The sequence below is a fragment of the Lycium ferocissimum genome, chromosome 8 (assembly GCF_029784015.1).
Source record: "Lycium ferocissimum isolate CSIRO_LF1 chromosome 8, AGI_CSIRO_Lferr_CH_V1, whole genome shotgun sequence".
Classification (NCBI taxonomy): domain Eukaryota; kingdom Viridiplantae; phylum Streptophyta; class Magnoliopsida; order Solanales; family Solanaceae; genus Lycium; species Lycium ferocissimum.
This window is the reverse complement of record NC_081349.1, coordinates 42,683,913-42,704,345: the sequence shown is the minus strand read 5'-3', so window position 1 is coordinate 42,704,345 and position 20,433 is coordinate 42,683,913. Positions and strand designations below refer to the sequence as shown.

General features: G+C 35.1%; 1 protein-coding gene and 1 long non-coding RNA gene across 4 annotated transcripts; one reads left to right on the top strand and one right to left on the bottom strand.

Moving 5' to 3' along the window:
- Positions 1-280: 280 nt before the first annotated feature.
- Positions 281-3,318, bottom strand: LOC132068523 (uncharacterized). 3 transcript variants are annotated; one of them, XR_009417431.1, is made up of 3 exons: positions 3,038-3,197; positions 1,451-1,805; positions 281-337 (listed from the first exon to the last, which is right to left on the bottom strand). It is a non-coding gene; the product is annotated as an uncharacterized LOC132068523 (long non-coding RNA). The 3 variants fall into 3 exon arrangements; XR_009417430.1 differs by lacking the exon at positions 281-337 and having other exon boundaries at positions 1,542-1,805; positions 3,038-3,318; XR_009417432.1 differs by lacking the exons at positions 281-337; positions 3,038-3,197 and adding an exon at positions 2,631-3,028 and having other exon boundaries at positions 1,542-1,805.
- A 13,028-nt stretch (positions 3,319-16,346) lies between these two features.
- Positions 16,347-18,074, top strand: LOC132066384 (nifU-like protein 3, chloroplastic). Its single transcript, XM_059459704.1, has 4 exons — positions 16,347-16,451; positions 16,784-16,901; positions 17,213-17,511; positions 17,596-18,074. The coding sequence occupies exons 1-4, from the start codon at positions 16,347-16,349 to the stop codon at positions 17,785-17,787; spliced, it is 714 nt and encodes a 237-aa protein (XP_059315687.1). The 3' UTR covers positions 17,788-18,074.
- The last annotated feature ends 2,359 nt before the right edge of the window (positions 18,075-20,433 follow it).

Sequence of the window (20,433 nt, the reverse complement as noted above, 5' to 3'; positions counted from 1 at the left end):
TCATCAAAACAATATGATCAGTGTACATATATGTAGCCTTTCATTCAACTAACAAAATACAAAATCCTTCATCTTCCCTTCCCCTCATCTATTTTGTTTTCCTCAAATCACTTTGTAGAGTTTTCTTTTTGGCAGTTTTCCTTGATCCATTTAAACCCAAAATACAAATTTCTTTGCAACAATCATTCACACATAAAAAAATATATCTTAAGATTTTGGTCAAATATATAGTTTATCAAAACAATATGACCGAGTGTACATACAAATTAATAATCGCGAAAAAAAAAAACAGATTTCGTTCATCAAAAACACTCTGATCTGTGTACATATATGTAGCCTTTGATTCAACTAACGAAATACAAAAATCGTTCATCTTCCCTTCCCCTCATCTACTTTTTTCCTTCGAATCACTTTGTAGAGTTTCCATTTTGACACTTTTCCTTAATCCATTTAAACCCAAAAGAAGTACCACTTCATAGAGTTTCCATTTTGACACTTTTCCTTAATCCATTTAAACCCAAAAGAAGTACCACTTCACTTTCTTTGCACCCACAACTGCTGCAGATTTCGCCTTGTCAGCCTCCACAACCGGGCCCAATAAAAAGGTATATCTTAAAATACTGATTAAAGTTAATGTAGTTTGACTTTCCACACACTAAAAGTAAACGGAGGGGATACAAAATACAAATTAACATTCACGAAAAGGTTTCGAGAAAAGGCCCAAAATAGTACAATATCTTTAAAATTTAGGGAAAATAGTCTCAAATATGGACAAATTAATTTTTAACAAAGTGGTATACTTTTAGTTCCAACCCAAACTTCCGTTAGATTTTTAACGGAGAGAACCTCTCATCAAAAAACCTCCGCTCTTGATCTTCTCTACATATTAACCTGTTTATTTGTTTCTTCTCCATTCAACTTCCTAAAATAAAAATCTCAAATACAAAAATCGAATATATAAAACATCTTCCCCTTCTTTTCTTGATCTACTTTCGTATTGGTAATCTTTCTCAAAAATATAAAAAGAATCTCATATTATGGAAAAAGAGTTTCCATTTTGAATACTTTTCCTTAATCCATTTAAACCAAAAAGAATATATATCTTGAGTTTGAAACTTTAAATACACTTTGTTTGCACCCACAATCTGCAGATTTCAATAAGCCTTGTCAGCCTCCACATAACATTATGATATGGGATTTTTATTTTAGGAATTATTGAATGGAGAAGAAACAATAAAAAGGTATATCTTAAAAAAAGCAAGAAAGTTTAAGTTTGGGACATGAGAGGTTCTTCACATTAAAAATAAACGGAGGGGATACTAAAATACAAAAGATTAACATTCACGAAAGATATAGGACTATTTGAAGTTAAAGTCTAAAGATAGAGGACTATTTTCAAAAGGTTTCATTCATCAAAAACAATCAATTATGTTCTGTGTACATATGTAACCTTTGATTCAACTAACAAAATACAAAATTCTTCATCTTCCCTTCCCCTCGTCACTTTGTGGAGTTTCCTTTTTGGCACTTATCCTTAATCCATTTAAACCCAAAAGAAGTTCCACTCTTCACCTTCTTTGCACCCACAACCGCTGCAGATTTTGCCTTGTCAGCACCCACAACTGCCACAGATTTCGCCTTGTTGAAACTCGTCGATGCTACCGCCGTCACCTTTTCCATCTTCTTTCCGCCACTGTTTTTTCCCTTGCTCCCATAATCTTCATCAACGACGTCGTTTTGACTGCCCCATTGATCCGCCCAACTGTTTCCGTTACTTCCCATTCTTGAAACAAAAATACTTGAATCTTCAACAACCAATAGAAAAAAAGTTAAAATCTTTAGCAACCAAAACAAGAAAAAAAAATGCAATTTTTGGCAAATAAAACATAAAATTACAATTTTTGGCAAACAACCACAATTACATCGCAAAATTTAGCAACCAAACACAAGAAAATTACATTCTTTGGCAACCAAACACAAAAAAATTACAATCTTTGGCAACCAAACACAATAAAATTACAATCTTTGGCTAGTGGCGGAGGCAGGATTCAAAAAATCAAAGAAGTTGTTGTCAGCGAGACTTGAACCTGGGTACTCTATGAAAATTTGAACCCCTTTACCACTAACCTAAGCTTTTGGTTTGGGTTAAAGGGGTTCAACCTTTATAATATATGATACACATAAAACAAAATTTGATCCTATATATGTAGTGTCATTTTCTGAAGAAGAGGGTTGGGATAAACCTCTTGGGCTCCATGTAGATCCGCTCCCATCTTTGGCAACCAAACACAGTAAAATTACAATCTTTGGCAACCAAACACAATAAAATTACAATCTTTGGCAACCATAGAAAAAAAAAACTAGAATCTTTAGCAACCAAAACAAGAAAAGTTACCATTTTTAGCAAATTCTACAATCTTTCGCAACCAAACAAGATAAAGCTATAATCTTTGAAAACCCAAAAGATAATAATAGAAGAAAAGATCATTTTTTTTATACAAGAGATTGGTGCTGGGAACTGATTGGGTTTACAAAATTTTAATTTAATGGGTGGAGAGAAAAGGATTTCTGGTGATAAACATGAACAACAACCAATAGAATATTTAGCAATCAAAACAAGAAAAAGTTACCATTTTTGGCAAATAAAACACAAAAAATTACAATCTTTGGCAACCAAACACAATATAATTACAATCTTTGAAAACCCAAAAGACTAAAAAGTGTTGGGAATTGTGGGGTTTGCAAGATTTTAATGGGGTAGAGAGAAAAAAGTTTTTTTGAGAATTTGAAAACAGGATAATAAACTTGAATCTTCTACAACCAATAGAAAAAAGCTAGAATCTTTAGCAACTAAAAAAAAGCAAAAAATTACAATTTTGGGCACATAAAACACAAAAAATTACAATCTTTGGCAAGCAAACACAATAAAGCTACAATCTTTGAGAACCCAACAGAGTAAAAAAGTAAAAACACAAAAAAGTTACAAACTTTGAGAACCAAAAAGTGTAGAAAATACAAGAGAAGATCAAATTTTTACCAGAGATTTAGTGGAGAGCAAAGGATATTTGGTGAAGTGTGAAAAGAGAGGATAATAAAAGGGACCAATTGTAAGAAGGAATTTAAGGCAATTGTAATCCCATTGGGATTCAACGCTTTGCTGTCTGTCAGGACTCAGGATCAGGAATCTTCTTATGTTACCTTTCACTAAATTAAGGCTAAAGTTTTGTAAAATTACAGTTGACTACTTGTATTCTAGTGGTATATGTAATTTTGACCTTTATTTTTAAGGATTTTAATATGAGATAATTTCAATAATATACAATCTAGCATAAAATATTACATCCACGTAGCCATATTTTAATTACATTTGCATAGCCAACTTTTTTTTTTTTTGCAACAGTGTTTATACACACGATATACAACATTATACGCTTATCGTAGACAATGTATAAAACCTTGTGTCAAAGTGTATAATAATATATAAAAGGGATATTTCGGGTAATATTAGAAATATGAGCCATTTAGGGTAAATATTTTCTCCAAATAGACATAGAGCCCGTTTGGATTAACTGAAAAAAAGTGATTTTTAAGCATAAGTGCTTAAAGTACCTTTTAAGTGCTGAAAGTTATTTTACAAATAAGCAGTTACGTGTTTGGATAAACGTGCTTAAAGGGATTTTAGAAGCAAGAGTAGTATTGGAATACACAGAAAATATAAGGAATAAAAGGGTAAAGTTGTTGGTCAAACCAAATGGCTTTTAAGCAAAACAATAAAATAATAAGTTGGAGTTAAGCAACTTCTTGATTTAGCTTATTTTAAGCACTTTTTAACTTAATTTAAGCTGTTTTCTATTTTATCAAACACCCCAAATAAATTAAAAATGGCTTATAAACTGGTTTGACCAACTTATAAGCCAATCCAAACGGGCTCATAGATTATTATTTCCCCTTTTAATAATATGGTGTATATTGTTGTTTGACCTGATGTTTAACAAAATCCCTCTAATACAAAACTTAACATAATTGAGGAGATGATAAAAATGGCTCCTGTGTTTAAGAATAGATTCAGAATAGTTTTTTAAGTATGTACTGAATAGTTTTCGTCCTTTGAGTTTGATTTTAGTCTCCATCAAATATTTAACAATTTATATTCGTTAGATTTGACGGAAACAATAGAATATTTTTTTTAACCATAAACATCAAGAAAGTCTCATCAAATTTTTAAAATATGCAACACAAAAATTACACCAAATACTGAGAAGCTATATAAAATAGCATAAATTACACCCTTAAAAGTTACACCAGATTCTAGAAATAAATCAGAATTAGTAGAAACTATAAAAAATTATACCTCTAAATGTGAGTTCTTGCTATATTTCTTTTTCTTTTTCATAGTTCCTCTCAAATCTAACAAATAGAATTCATAAATATTTGACCGATTAAAAATTACGAATAAGTTTTAGCAAACTTAAATGATCAAAATTATTCAGCACATACTTGAGGAACTATTTGAACTTATTCTCAAACAGAAAGGACCATTTTTATCATTTCCTCTAATATAAACATTTCACAAGCTTTTAAGAATAAAAGGGAAAAGGTTTTAAACAATAGGAATAATGTAAAATTACCTTATATTATCATTTGTCAATGTATATAACTTAAATTCTAGCAAAATACATGTGATCTTAACAAATTACATATGATTGTTAATTTAGAAGAGTGTAAATAACCTTATATAAAGTTGGTAGGTAATTGACCTTATATAAAGTTGGTAGGTAATTGACTTATTAAAGCTTATCAAACCACAGTGATTGTGTAAAGATTCTTCCAGCCATCGGTGGATATGCTTCTATTTCCTTATAATTTATGATTTTAATTACTTACCTTATATAATTTGTATAAGCATATACGTTCATGCTTCATTTTTTCTTAAATAATATGTGTGTGGAAGTAATTTGTTTAGTCTGGTACCTTGACAAGTGAGTTGAGGAGGCGTTTGCTTTTGGAAACTTCATTGAAAATGTGTATGTTCAAATTATAGAAACTTACTATAAGAAAATTAATATAAAATTATCGTGCATTAGCTTAAGTCAAGGAAGCTCTTGACCAAATGTTAATAAGCTCAAACTTCACAAGATAGAGGAAAATTCGGGGAAATTTTCAAGTGTGAATTTGAAAAGGAGTAGTAGGCGTTTGGACATTTATTGGTATTTTAAAAATTAGTATTTGAAAAAATATTTTAAAATTACTTTGTACAAGTCTTGTTATCTAATTGAGTCATTATTTCAGGTGAATTTTAAACTTGAAATATGAAATTTGTAGTTTAAAAAACAGTCTTAAGCTTTTTTCAAGTTTTTTACTTATAAAATTTCAGCTATAATAAATTTCTACTTTTTCTAAATACCTTTTTTAATTTAATTTTAAATACTATTTTTTTCTTCAAATATCAGCGAATTCGTAATCTAAAGGAATATTACTACTTTTCAAATTCAAAATTTTGAGATTTTCCTTGTTCTATCTTCTAAAGTTTGAGCTTAATTATTAACTTTTGATCAAGATAACTCTTGACTTTGAGTTATGCACGATTAGTTGACATTAGCTTTCTATAATTTAAACATATCTCTATATTAGGGCTGTTCAAAACCGATCCGTAACCGATAAACCAACCGCAAAATTGGCTTATTGGTATTAGGTTATCGGATTAACGGTTGGTGAACGGATTAAAATTTTATACTTAACGGTTTATCGGAACGGAGACGGATTACTCAATTTCCTTATCGGGTAAACCGTTAACCCGTTAAGAATTATCATATTTATAATTTTAGTCCCAGGTATATAAAGTATCCTTTGAAACCCCTAAAGCTAAAGTCATTGCCTTATTTATCTCAATTACCTCTTTGTTTCGAACAGATTTTGAATTTTGGCAGTAATGCTTTTGAGGCAGTAGTTTCAACAATTATAATAGGCATGTTACTAGTGACTGGATTATGTTTATCACTTTAAAGAAACTTTGCCAACTGTTCAACTTCTAAATCCTCAATCCACATTTTTCTCAATTTGCAGTAAGAGCTAGATTTATATCATTTGTGCCCGATTCTCGTATAAAGCAGTTGTGCAAACTAGAAGTTGTGATTTTGATTTCGTCGGTGGAAGTTGGACAACATGTTGTGATTTTAATTTTTCTTGTCCTTTAGATTTAGCCGATACACGCCCACTAGCGGATTAATAGATTTAGCCGATACACGCCCACTAGCGGATTAAGCCGATAACCGCTAAACTGAACCGTTAAGCGTAATAATCCGCCCGATAAGCAGCCCTACTCTATAGGACGATTGCAGTCTTCATTCTTCATTCGTAACACTTGCATTTTACATCGAGGAAATGATCACTTATCTTCACTTACAAATTAAATATAAAAAATGACTTTTCGTATCTCTTATATGTAAAAATGGAAATTTCCTATGTGAAACTAAAAGATTATGGGAAATTTGCTTCGGAACCGTGGAACACATTTTTTTTAGTTCATAATGGAGCTCAAATCATCCATAATATCCGGAATTTTTAAAGTATCAAACTTAATAAATTTTAGTATTAGAATTTTTTTAAAAAAAATAATTAAAATCCAGCCCGGCCCACTTAGCCCACTATGTACCCCTACTCGGGTAGGGGCTGGGCCGGACACCCCTTTCCCTCCTCCAACCCGGCCCCCAACCCGGCCCACTAACTATGGCCTGGCCCGGCCCCATGTGACCCGCATTTATATGGCCCGGCCCGGCCCACTTGACAGGCTTATGCTGAATAGAAGTCGCATGTGTCGTTGTTGCCCTTCCAACATTTGTTTTGTTTTGTCTCCTTTTTTTATTTTTCTGTTATTTAAACCAAATTTAATCATACTAATCATGTTAAACATAGTGTCATATATATAATATATTGAAATCCAACACTACTGTGTTATGAGCTCAATTATAATTCCCTTTTAATTGTAATTGATTAGCTGAATAATGTGAATTGATTAGCTGCATAATTAGTTAGTTAATTGATTGGTGTCCAGAAATTAGTTAGAAGTAGTTAACACAGGCGCATGGGAAATTTAGTTATAGGCTCTTCGGCCACACGCGGCTAGTCCAAAAATTAGTTACTCGATTGAAACTGCATTTGCCGCCTAGTTTAGCTATATATATCAATTCCCTCATTGTGTAATACATGTGTTTAACATCAATGAAATAAGAATTCATTTTCTATCTCTAGTCTCAATCCATTTCTTAATTGTTCTCGAGTGAATCTGTTCAAGAAGGGATTAATTCCCATCTTTAGGATCATTCAATTCAGTCCAAACAGTGTAAATTTCCAGTTCATATCATTAGTATCAAAGCCTCGATCTTCTGATTTGTGAAATAGGAAATCATAACACTCGTATGTAAGAACTAAGAAGAGAAGTTGACTCTTTGAAGGGGATAATGTAGGGAGTTGTCAGTTCAGTTGCAGAAATGCAACAAGCTGTGGATGTTAAGATGGCATAAGCAATGGAGGAAATCAAGAGGTTGCTAGTAGGAAATATGAATGCTCCGGTTCAAGTTGAATTAGAGGAGAATGGAGAACAGGATGGAGACAACAATAGAGCAAATAGAAGACCTCATGTCGCAGTCAATTAGGCTGGGTATAGAGGACAAGATAGGATCAGAGATCAATTCACAAATCACAGATACCAGATAGAATTCCCAAGTTTTGATGGCACTAAGTTGAAGGAGTGGCTATACAAATGTGAGCAATTCTTTGAAGTAAGTGAGATCTTTGATGATTCAGAGGTGAAGATTGCCTCTTGTAAGTTGGAAAGCAAGGCATCACACCAAGCCTATTTGAAACAAAGGTTAACAAGAGACTGGCCAAGATGAGGAGAATACATCAAATGCTTGTACTCCAGATTCGGAATTGAACTTTTTGATGATCCCATGGGTGACTTTAAAGATTTAAGGCAAGTAAGTTATGTTCAAGAGTATGTTGATATCTTTGATGAATTGCTTACTAGAGTTGATCTTTCTGAAGAATATGCGGTTAGTTGTTTTGTGAGGGAGTTGAAACCTGAAATTGGGATGATAGTTAACATGTTAAGTCCAAGAAGCTTGGCTAAGGCCATTATCTTGGCAAGAATCCAAGAACAAACATTAGAAATCCAACAACAAGTTTTCTTCCCAATTTCAATCTATCAAACTCCAGAAATACCACTAGATTTGCACTATCTTTTCAACTAATAACCAACCTTATTCTAAACCATATAACTCCTCTAAACCAATCCATGTTCCTAGAACAATAAGCACTGCTACTCATGGCACTAATAATTAGTTTTCAGAGAAATCCAAAACTACTTACCCCTGCTGAGATGGAAGAAAGAAGGAGTAAAGGTCTGTGTTACAACTGTGATAAGAAGTAATCATTTGGCCATATATGTAAGAAGAAAGGAAAGTTGTTCTCAATAGAAGTAGAGGACTATGAAGAACCAGCTGAAGTAGGAGATGAGATGATGATGGATCCAGGAGACTTATTGGCTGTAATGGCTCAAGGATTAGAAACAAATTCTGAGGGTGCTATTCTACCTCATGTATCCATGCATGCCATAGCTGGCACTCATGATTTTAGAACTATGAGAGTGACAATGTCTGTAAGGGGCAAGGCTATTAAGGTCTTGGTTGACACTAGAAGTACTCATACCTTCCTAGACTACAACACTGCTAAGAGGTTGGGGTGCACTTTGACAGCTATAAACCCTTTTAATATGTCCATAGTTGATGGTAGTAAAGCTCCAAGTTCATATGTGTGCAAAAAAGTAGAATGGAAGATGCAAGGTGTCTGTTTTGAGTCTGATATGCTAATACTACCCATTGGAGGTTGCAATATAGTACTTGGAATGCTGTGGTTGATCACATTAGGGGATATTATGTGGAACTTCAGGAAACTCAAGATGGAATTCTTCATAAATGGAAGGAAGATATCACTCAGATGAGCACAAACCACCTGCAGCTAAAATGATTCCAACTGGGCAAATGCATAAGCTGCTCGCTCAACCTGCTGTTCTTTGCATGATCTCAGTAGGAATGCTTATTGAGGAAGGACAAGGAGATGGAATCAGTCTATGTACCATGGAAGGTGAAGATGCTGCAGAAGCATAGAAGCAGGATTTGGCAAATGTTTTGGGCAAGTACTTAGACTTTTATGAAACTCCAACTGAGCTGCCTCCTTCTAGAGGGCATGACCATAAGATCATCCTTAAGGAAGGTACTTCTCCAATCAATATAAGACCTTATAGATATCCTGATATACAAAAGAATGAAATTGAAAAAATAATCGATGAAATGATAAGTTCTGGAGTAATTAGAAACAGTACTAGCCCTTATTCTTCACCTATTGTCATGGTGAAGAAGAAAGATGGATCATGGAGGATGTGTGTAGACTATAGAGAGTTGAACAACTTCACAATAAAGGACAAACTTCCAATACCAATTATTGAAGAATTGTTGGATGAGTTACATGGAGCTAGATTCTTTTCAAAACTTGACCTCATATCTGGTTATCACCAGATCAGAATGTTTGAGCCTGATATCCGTAAAACAGCTTTTAGAACACACCATGGCCACTATGAATTCTTAGTCATGCCTTTTGGACTTACAAAAGCCCTATCCACCGTTCAAAGCCTGATGAACCAAATTTTCCATCCATAGCTTAAAAAATTCATTCTTGTGTTTTTTGATGATATACTCATCTATAGTTCTACTTGGCCTGATCATTTGTTGCATCTAGAAGAAACCTTCAAAATACTAAGAAGTAATGTTTTATTTGTGAAAAAAAGCAAATGTGACTTTAGGGGTGCTCAAGATTGACTACTTAGGTCATATGATCTTTAAAGGAGTAGTAGCAATGGATCAGCATAAAATAGATGTTGTGTCATAATGGCCTGAACCAAAAACATTAAAAGGACTTAGAGGATTCTTGGGGTTGACTGGCTATTATAAGAGGTTCATTCAAGGATATGGAGTCATTGCTAGGCCCTTACATGATTTGCTTAAAAAGGCAGTTTCCACTGGAATCAGGAGGCCACAACAGCTTTTGAGAAGCTTAAATTAGCACTCACATCTGAACCTGTACTTGCTCTTCCTGATTTCTCTAAATAATTTACAGTTGAAACTGATGCATCAGGTCAAGGTATTGGTGTCGTACTTGCACAAGACCATAAACCAATTGCTTACTTTAGCAACGGACTGTCTAGCAAGAACATGGTACTTTATGTCTATGAAAGGGAGTTGTTGGCATTGATTCTTTTATTTTCTTGGTAAGCACTTTACTATCAAGACTGAAAACCATAGTCTCAATTACTTGAGCAAATAATTTCCATACCAAGCCAACATAAATGGTTGATCAAGCTACTTGGTTATGACTACTCTATCATGTATAAGAAAGGCAAGGAGAATGTTGCTGCAGATGCCTTGTCGATGCAGTATAAAGAGGTTCAGTCTGAAGAGGTTTAATTGTTCAGCATCTCAGTTGTGCAATTTCCTTTAAAGGATGAGGTTAAACAATCTTGGTATCAGGATCCCAAACTTCAGAAGCTGATTCAAGATATACAATCTAATGCACCTCACAAACCTTACTACTAGTGTTCTGATGGTGTGTTAAGCAGGAAGGGCAAGATAATGGTTGGTTCTGATGCTACTTTGAGTATTACACCTCGATTTCAAAGATATTTGAGGTGAGAGGAGAAAGTTGCCAAGAAAAGCAAGGTATACGTTATGTGACGGATAAGATTTACGAGTACCGAATTAATGATGACTTAAGGATGTCTTGGAGAAGAGTTATAATGTCCTTTAGATTGTTAATGAAGTGTTAAACAAGTGTTAAGAAGGTTCCATAAGGATTGGAGATCAAACGAGTCGACGAGAAAGAGTTCGGAAAAGCCGGGTATTATACGTCATACGGCGTAAAACATGGTCGTTGTTAGGCCGTACGTTCTGCCCAAAATAGGACTTCCACTGGACCAAAGATACGGCCAGACATACGGTCCATATAAAAGATACGGACCATATGTTGGTCCGTAGAATTGAGTCGAGACAGCTTCTAAAATTAATACTCCCTCTGTTTCAATTTGTTTGAACCTATTTCCTTTTTAGCCCGTGCCAAAATGAATGACCTCTTTCCTAATTTGGAAACAAATTCTTTATGAATGATTTACAGCCACACAAATTTTCAAAGCTTATTTTGAACCACAAGTTTCAAAAGTCTTCCCTCTTTCTTAAATGTCGTGCGGGTTCGTATTCGAAACGGAGGGAGTATAAGGGACCAACCTCATTCAATTTATTTTATTTTCTCACTTCACACTTCAAGAACAATCTAGAAAGCTCTCCATCCTTCTTCCACAAGAACTCAAGAGAAATTTATGATCAACTTCATCAAACCAAGAAAATCAAGTGTAAGAAACTCATTGGAGTTCATCCAAGGCAAGAAATCCCCATCGTTGGCCCAAGTGAAGTATTTCCACTCAAGGCTCATTCCCACACTATCTAAGGTAAGTTTTATGATCATTCCATGTTGTTTAAGGTATTGAGGGGTTGAAAGGCTTGGATTGTAGAAGGAGATAAAAAATGAGTCTGAATGTGAGAATAGTGGCATTTTTTGAGTACTTGGGATGAGTCATGATTCTTTATAAGTTGTGATTATAATTATGCTATAAATGATTCTAAGGACATGGGATACACATTATATTGTGAGTAAATGTAATAGTATATTATAACCATGATTATGGATGAATTGAAGTGAAAGTGTGAAATGTGGATAATGTAGATGAATGAAGATGAATGTTATTATAGACATTTGGGAGTTGATATGATATGAGGAAAGTTGTATAAACAAAGAAAATGCTGCCCTAATTTTCTCTAGCTTTAGTGGAGCATGTTCATGTGATCGATTAACTAATGAATACGAACTCTAAGGTAGAAACGTCTTGAAGGAGAACGATCGAGATAGAATAGCTAAACGAAAAGGTATGTAAGGCTAGTCCTTTCCTTCTAAGGCATAACTCCTATGGCATGAATATTCCTATTTTTCCATGACTTTCCTATGTAGAAAATGATGAGTCTATGACTATAAAGAGTTATGTAAGTATCGAGAAAGGAGAAACACGAATAATGATGATGTTTAAGTCTAAAGAATCCTAAAGTGAGATGTGATGTCCATGAGGTTAATGATCCTAAGTATTGTTCTATTGATGTTGTTCCTTGTGTACACTCACCTTATAGTGTTAGTCTCCTTCAAGGTGAGATATGTTTATGATCACTCCAAAATTGAGTGAACCCCGATGTAGTATAGATTGTCTTTAAACTCTCTTTGCGTGTTCTAACAAATGTATGATTGATAAGTTTATGATGAGTACATGATGATATGATTACACCGTGCCTAGATGGCCGGGCCTATCGCCGATAACACCACCGTGCCCATCACTTTTGACAAACCTAGAGGGCCGGGCATGACACCACTAGTGGGCGGCGTATGATGGTTACCCGGACGCGGGTTAACGATGATGGTATATGCGATATGATGATATATGTACTATGATGATATATGAGATATGTATAAAATGCATTTACTCTTAAAGGTTAAGCAGGTTATATCTCCCATCTTATATCTTATTACCATACATTTCATTCATGCCTTATATACAATGTTCGTGCGACGTCCTTTTCTTTGGACGCCGTGTTCACCCCCCGGACTCGTAGGAGCTATTAGCACTGTATAGCTTGAATCCTTTTGTGTATATATACGTTTTGGGTATGGTGGATATCTAGTACTCTAGTAAGTTTGCATGTGTGGAGTAGTGTGGTCTCACGGTTCCCATTGTATATATGTATTATTTTGATAGCCAAGGGCTTATGTACATAAAAGGTACTTGTGTTTCGAAACAAAAATGGTTCTCACTTATAAGCATAAGATTAATGAATGAACGAGATGGGTAATAGAATAAGGTCGGTGGTTAGCTCCGGGTACCGTCATGGCCGTGACATTGAACAAGAAGTTATTCTTGCATTTTCGAGATCTTTTGATATTACATAGACTTAAACAAGAGTTCTATTCTTGTACACGGGAGATTGTGCTCGAAAGGCGATGGGAAAAGCGAAGTTGTGAATAGGTGTTTGGAGTGCTATTTAAGATGCATGACTTTTGACAAACCCAAAAGTCTTAGGCCTTAAATGGTATAACACCTCCCATCACTCCTCTATTAACATGACCCCTTATGAAGCTGTATATGGTCAAACACCACCCCCCTTGCTACCATGGGAAGGTGGATAGAAGTTTGCACAAGGGAAGCTGATTTCACCAAAAAGTTCACGGAAGCGAGAGATCTTTTGATATAGGCTATTCTTGACAGGAGATTGGCTCAACGAAGAGGGAAGGCTATCACTCAAGTCTTAGTTAAATGGTTGAACTCTGCTCCGGAGGACAATACATGGGAGGAACTACACGATTTCACCAAAAAGTTCCCTTATTTTAATCCTTGAGGACAAGGATGCCTGAAGGAGAGGGTATTGTTATGAGCTCAATGATAATTCCCTTTTAATTGTAATTGATTAGCTGAATAATGTGAATTGATTAGATAGATAATTAGTTAGTTAATTGATTAGTGTCCAGAAATTAGTTAGAAGTAGTTAACACAGGCGCGTGGGAAAATTAGTTACGGAAATTGTGCGTGTTAACGGTTAAACCAATAACTCGAACCGATTATTGAGTTATTGGGTTAATGGACGGGTTAATGGATTATCGGTTGATTGATGTTTTTGGGTTATTGGCTTATTGGTTCGGGTCGCGGGTTGGCCATTTTTGTTAACGGGTTACCCGATAACCGCCTAATAATTTAATTAATTACTTTCATATATATTATCATTTAAGTATCTTGCTTGATTCAATATTAGGAGATGTATGTAATATCAATGTTCAAAGTTTTTAAAACAAAAGAAAATAGAGATCCGTATGATTATTTGATCTATCTGAGGTGGAAGAAGTATTCTCTCGGTACTTCCTCGATCTAATTCTTAATTGTTCCATTACGAGTAATATCTGTTTGGATCAAATGCTTCTTTGGTTGTCATCCCGAGTTTATTTGGGAGCAATAGAAAGTATAATGATTTGACCAAAGCGTTCCAGGTTTAAGCCATTTTTGTTGTGTGAAATCTTAATTAACCCGATAACCGAACCGATAACAACAATAACCGATTAACCGATAACCCATTAATCGATATTTTAACGGTTCTTTAACGGTTTAACATATCTACAAACCGATAACCAATAATTTAAAACCGATAATTTTGAAACCCGAACCGAACATAAAAGCACAGGTGCTTGGGCAACACGCGCCTAGTCAAAATGGAACTTGTGTCTTATGGCCATTTCGGCTATATAGATCTATTCCCTAAACGTGTAATACATGTGTTTGACATCGTGAAATAAGAATTCATTTTCTATCTCTAGTCTCAATCCATTTCTTAATTGTTCTCGAGTGTTTAATTCCCATCTTTTCATTTAATTCGGGTTTTGTAAATTTTCGGTTCGGATATAAGAAAAGTGCAATGAGAGAGGTAACAATGGAACTTGTGTCTTGCTGGCCATTTCAACGTATGAAAAAAAGTTAATCTCAAAGGTTAGCTTGAAGGTTTTTTTTTTTTTTTTTTTTTTTTGCAAAAATATAAGGTGTGAGATGGTCATTTTGGTAATTGCAACATGAAAAGTTAATCTCAATTAGCTTGAAGGACTAAAATTATACGTTTGCTTTAATTGAAGGTCAAATGGGCTTAGTAATCAAATGGGCTTAGTAAAATAATGTAAGGACTAAGATTAGAATTTAGTAATAAAACTGGGACCAAAACTGCTATTTACCCTTTTTTTTAAAAAAAAAAAAAAATCTCAATCAACTCATTGTCCAAATGAAAACTCTGAAAAAAAAAAAAAAAAAAAAAACAAAAAAAACAGAAGAATACAAGAAAAGAAGTGAAGGTGGAAAGACAGATCAACAAATGGTAAGTGAAAATTTGAAACCGTACGTGTCCAAACCATATCCATTCCCTTTAAATAACTACCTTACCTTACAATGACCATCTACGAATTTAGTCAAATAAAGACTCCAAACTCCATCACTTCTTAAATTTTGTTCCACATTTCTATTGAATCATCATTTACCAGGTACCTACTCTTACCCGAATTTTTATTCTTCTTGTGTAATTGCTTCATAGTTTCTCCTCTATATAGCTTGGAACTGTGGGGTTGTAAGGATTTTAGATAAGAGAGTTTAAAATAGATTCTTTTAAGTACCTGCGTTAGCTCGGGTTGATTATTCATATGATCAATCAACCAATAATTATTATCTCAGAAACTCACCTTTCTTCTTAATTCTAATTTTCTTTAACAAATAAAGCCTTTCTGAAATAATAACTATTAGCTGTGTGCAGGGCGGAGATGGGTAGCCTCTAGGGGTTCATCCGAAACCTCGGCTTCTTCGTGTATTTACTTCTTTATATATTTGAACCCCTAAGTGAAATTCCTGGCTCCGTCGCTGGTTGTGTGACCCTCTGAGAAATCAGCTCGTGTTAGCTCACTGGAAACAACACTGCTGCACATAGTAGGAATGGTGTTCGATAGGGAATATTGAATTATACTCGTCCTATACTTTTTTATATGAACTGCACATAGTTGAAAATATTAATTTGATTTATCTGTTATAGTAGTGATAAATATATCTAAAAATAAGTATTTAAAAGGTAGTTGCTGGGAGAATCCTGTTTTCTAATTGTGAAATTTGATATAACAAAATGAGTTTGAATTTTTAAAGCGTTGAAAGTTATTATTAAAGGGATGATGTCAAACATGTTGTTACTTTCAAAATAAGGAAGTGTGTCATTTTTGAGTGATATGAATTTGAATATTGCAAAGATATTTTGGGTAATACTATTACTGGAATTATGTCAAACACTTTGGAGTGTCCAATGAAGAAGGGAGTATTTTGTTGGGGTGAAAAGTGGTGTGCTGGTGCAGAAGTAACATCATTTGGGGCTAGGATTTCAGAAAATCTATTTTACTTGTGGGCACTGTATTGGGGTGCATGGCAGAAAATGAAGGGTGTTAAATAATCTATCTCCCACTTGAGATTCTTTATAAGAATTAATGAAGAGTGATTGAAGGAGAAATTAACTATTGCTTGTTTAAAACTAGGTGATTTCCTCCTTGGCAAGTTCTAGCTCTAACTCAGTTACTGCCATTTACTCCAGATATATACTCAAGAAACATGACCCCTCACAGGTGGTGATTTTGAGTACATAATGTTTGCAATTTCAACGCAAACGCCAGGTCTCAAACCCACGGCGTCATCATCAGCTAACTATTCATCAGAACGGTTGTCTCCTGCCTCCACTTCCTTTCAAAAGGTATTACCGCTCAATTTTGGCAACATATCTTGTATACTCGTAATAGGAGCAATGTTGTATTTACCCTATCTTAGGATAGTATATACCTTAGTTCTAAACACAATTTATGATTTTCAATACTTGCATATGTAAATTTTCCTGGCCTACGTTAATCAAGGAGGCTAGAATTCTGTACTCTTAAAGGAACATATATATCCAATGGACATATTTTTGGTACATTATTTACCTCCTTTCCACAATTTTGTACTTTGATTACACTGTTAAATTGTGTTTATCTGGAGAAATTTTATTCATTTTCCCTGACATAATGTTTTTGTCATTATCTCTTCTAGCGCTGTGGTTCACAAGGCAGTCCATTTTCGTCAAAGCAAAGTTCTTTTCTAAGAGGTCAATTTCATGTTAGACGCTTCCTTGGACTCAATCGAACCGGACGAAGAAGAAAAAATGCAGGTGACTGGTGCAGATTCATCCAATTATGTTTTTATTGCTTGTGTAAATTTAGAGGTAGCTGACTTTGTCCTTTTTTTCGACTGAAACAACTACCTCTACCGATTATCACCTTTGTAGCTTAATTTTCAGAATCCAATAAATGAATGACTGACTTATACTATTTCTTCTCTTGACCCATCTTACTACGGTCTCGTTTCAGCAATTCAACTTCTAACCTTGTTATGTGGTAGTAATATGTTGTTATACTAAATGGATTTGTGTTATAATTTTCCTATAATCCTGTTTCTTGATTTTGTTTGTTGATACTGAAGGTGTTGTGGTATCACCAACTTGTGTTCTTCCACTTACCGAAGAAAATGTTGAGAAGGTTCTAGATTTAGTCAGGCCAGGCCTAATGGCAGATGGAGGGAATGTGGTACTACACGAGATCGATGGCCTAGTTGTAGTTCTTAAGCTTCAAGGAGCATGTGGATCTTGTCCAAGTTCAACAATGACACTTAAAATGGGAATTGAAACTCGTCTTCGGGACAAAATCCCTGAAATAATGGCAGTAGAGCAGATTCTTGACTCTGAGACTGGTCTGCAGTTAAATGAGGAAAATATTGAAAAGGTACAAGACACATGGCCTCTACTGATCTATTTCCAATAATTTCTTAGCATTTCCAAAATAATCTAATATTTTCGAAAATGTCAGCTTCTTGGAGAGATTAGACCATACTTGGTAGGCGCCGGTGGTGGAGAACTGGAGCTTGTTCAGATTAACGACTACATTGTTAAGGTTCGGCTGAGTGGACCGGCGGCATCTGTGATGACAGTTCGTGTAGCTCTTACTCAAAAGTTGAGAGATGCAATACCAGTTATTGCTGCTGTTCAGTTGATAGAATGAAGAAAATGCTCAGCCATACAGCGACGTTTTCCTGCAAGAATTTCAGCAGTGTAGCTACTTGTTCTATCTTTACAATATCATTTTTGCCTATTTGGTATACATGTAGCATTCTTTATCCCTTGACTAGTTCTTACCCTATCGCAAGTAACAGGGGAGTTGTGAAGTTCTCGTCGACTCATTACGTGCCAAGTAATGGGAGACTTCACTTGGACTTTCCCAAATTGTAAGTGAAATGGATTTAAAGATACTTGAGGATATTCAAGAACTGTAAGGTCTAGTTCATAATACTGACTCCTTTGCATCTGAAGAAGCAAGATCAAAACTTAATACTCTGCAGGGGAACCTCCTATTGTTTTCTGCACCAAACTGAAGCAATAAATAGTTAAAACTGTAAACCATGCTAAAATTGAACAATGATATGAAACTGCCATATAAATTTCTTCTTCTTTTAACTGAACAGTGTTGTTACAATCAGCAAGATCAATCAGGATTGGCCTCTTGATAGTAAAAATGCATGCTTGAACTCATCAACCAAAACCAATATCCTCATATCAATTGCTGCAGTAGATAGTGTATCAGGGTCGGTATCTTCCTCATGGACCCTATTGAAGTATTTGAGAAGCTTAAAGAGCTTTAACATACTGTTGAGAATAATCTGGGAAAGAAAATCAAATGTCTTTTGTATGTACCGCGAGAGAGAGTACACATCACTTGAGTTCAATTACTACCTCAGGGAACATTTGATAAGGCGACAATTGACTTGTTCAAATACCCCAAAACAAAAGAATAAGCTGAAAGGAAGAATAGACATCTACAAGAGATATGCAGTCATGCAGAAGCATGTTGCACAGTGTAAATGTACCAACAAGGTTTTGGGCAAAATATATGAAGAATGCTACAGCAAGATTGAGATTCATGTCATCATTCGAGAAGCGGAAGAAGATGTACCTACCCACTACCTGTAAAGCATCGGAAAATTTCCGCTAAGTATTATGTCCTCACTTAGGCTCCAGGATGGGTGAGGGTGTTGAAAAGTTGCGATGGTGTATAATAACTAAAACTTATGTTCAGAAGGTTGTTTGGATATTTATAAGAGGGGAGGTAGATTGGACCAAGTTGGAAATTAGAAGTCACATAGAGGTAAAAAATCAACAATGTTGTCAAATATGTCCCATGGCAAAACAAAGTAGATTACCATTCCCTGATAACTTGAATAAGTCAGAACACGTCTTTCAGCTAGTACACTTAGATGTTTTGGGTCCCTCAGAACTCCAACCTATTACAGGAAACAATATTTTGTTACAATAGTTGATGATTACAACAGATTTACTTGGGTATGTTTGATTTAATGTAAGACTGAGGTACTGACTGTACTAAAAGATTTTCTGAGAATGGTACATACACAGTTTGGTGTTAAAAGGACAAGTGTTAAGGTCTGATAATGGCACAAAGTTCTTTTATTCAAAATGTAGAGATCTTATTTCTTTTCTTGGCATAGTTCATCAGAGTTCGTGCCCATATACACCTCAACAAATGGTATTGTAGAAAGAAAACATAGACACATACTAGACACTGCTAGAGCATTGAGCTGACTTCATATAAGGTTTTGGGGAGATTGTGTTAAGACAACAGTCTATTTGATCGACAAACTCCCTATTGCTGTTTCGAAACGGAAGTCGCCTTCTAAAGTATTGTATGGGAAAGAGCCTGGAGTATGCTTGTGCTCTGCATCAGTTCTACCAAGGCTGGATAAGCTTGCCCCTAGAGCTGAGAATGTTGTATTCATGGGCTAATCAGAGACACGGAAATGTTACAGGTTACTGGATATGTAGACAAAGGCTTTCTTTGTTAGCAGGGATGTGACCTTCATGGAGCACATTTTTTCCTTTCAAAGGGAAATCTGATGATTCAGTGGACATGTTCATGCCACAGCCAACAGTTCTGCAGAGAGACGTCTTGGTTTCTTAAATTTCTTCCCTTTTCTTTTCAAAAATTGGAACTGCACTTGGGTTGAAAAGTTGACAAGGCAAATGTACCACAATGGCCCTTGGTTCATAGCTATGTTGCTCGGACTCAAGTGCGGGTGTCGGATACGGGTAAGGATCTAGAGGTTGGATTCGTCATGATCTAAATTTTAAGATTCGTGGATACGGATCCAGGTATGGATACGGGTGCCGGAATTCGGCCAAAAATAATTCAAAATTCTAAATATATAGTTATAAAAGCTATATTATGAGATATAATGTGGAAAACTTGAGGATAATATATTGATTAAGAGGGGAATCTCGGAAGGAGATAAAAGGAAAGGACTGACATAGAAATTTCTACTTACAAGTTATTCCATTTTCTTCAATTAACCATCACTTTTGTTTTGATTACATAAATCATTGAATCTGTCCGGAATTTCTCCTTCGGTTTTGGTCAAAGTACCCAAAATTGGTTGTCCATATCGGGTACAGATCCCACACCCGTGTCGTGTCGACACAGGTGTGGCACCGAAAGTGAAGAGTCCGAGCAACATGGGTTCATAGTTCATACAGATTTTAGAGGAGTCTGAATATGCCCCGGAAACATGAGCGTCATAATGACATTACAGAACCATCAAGCTAATTACTCCATACTTGAGCTGTACAAGCTGTTCTACAT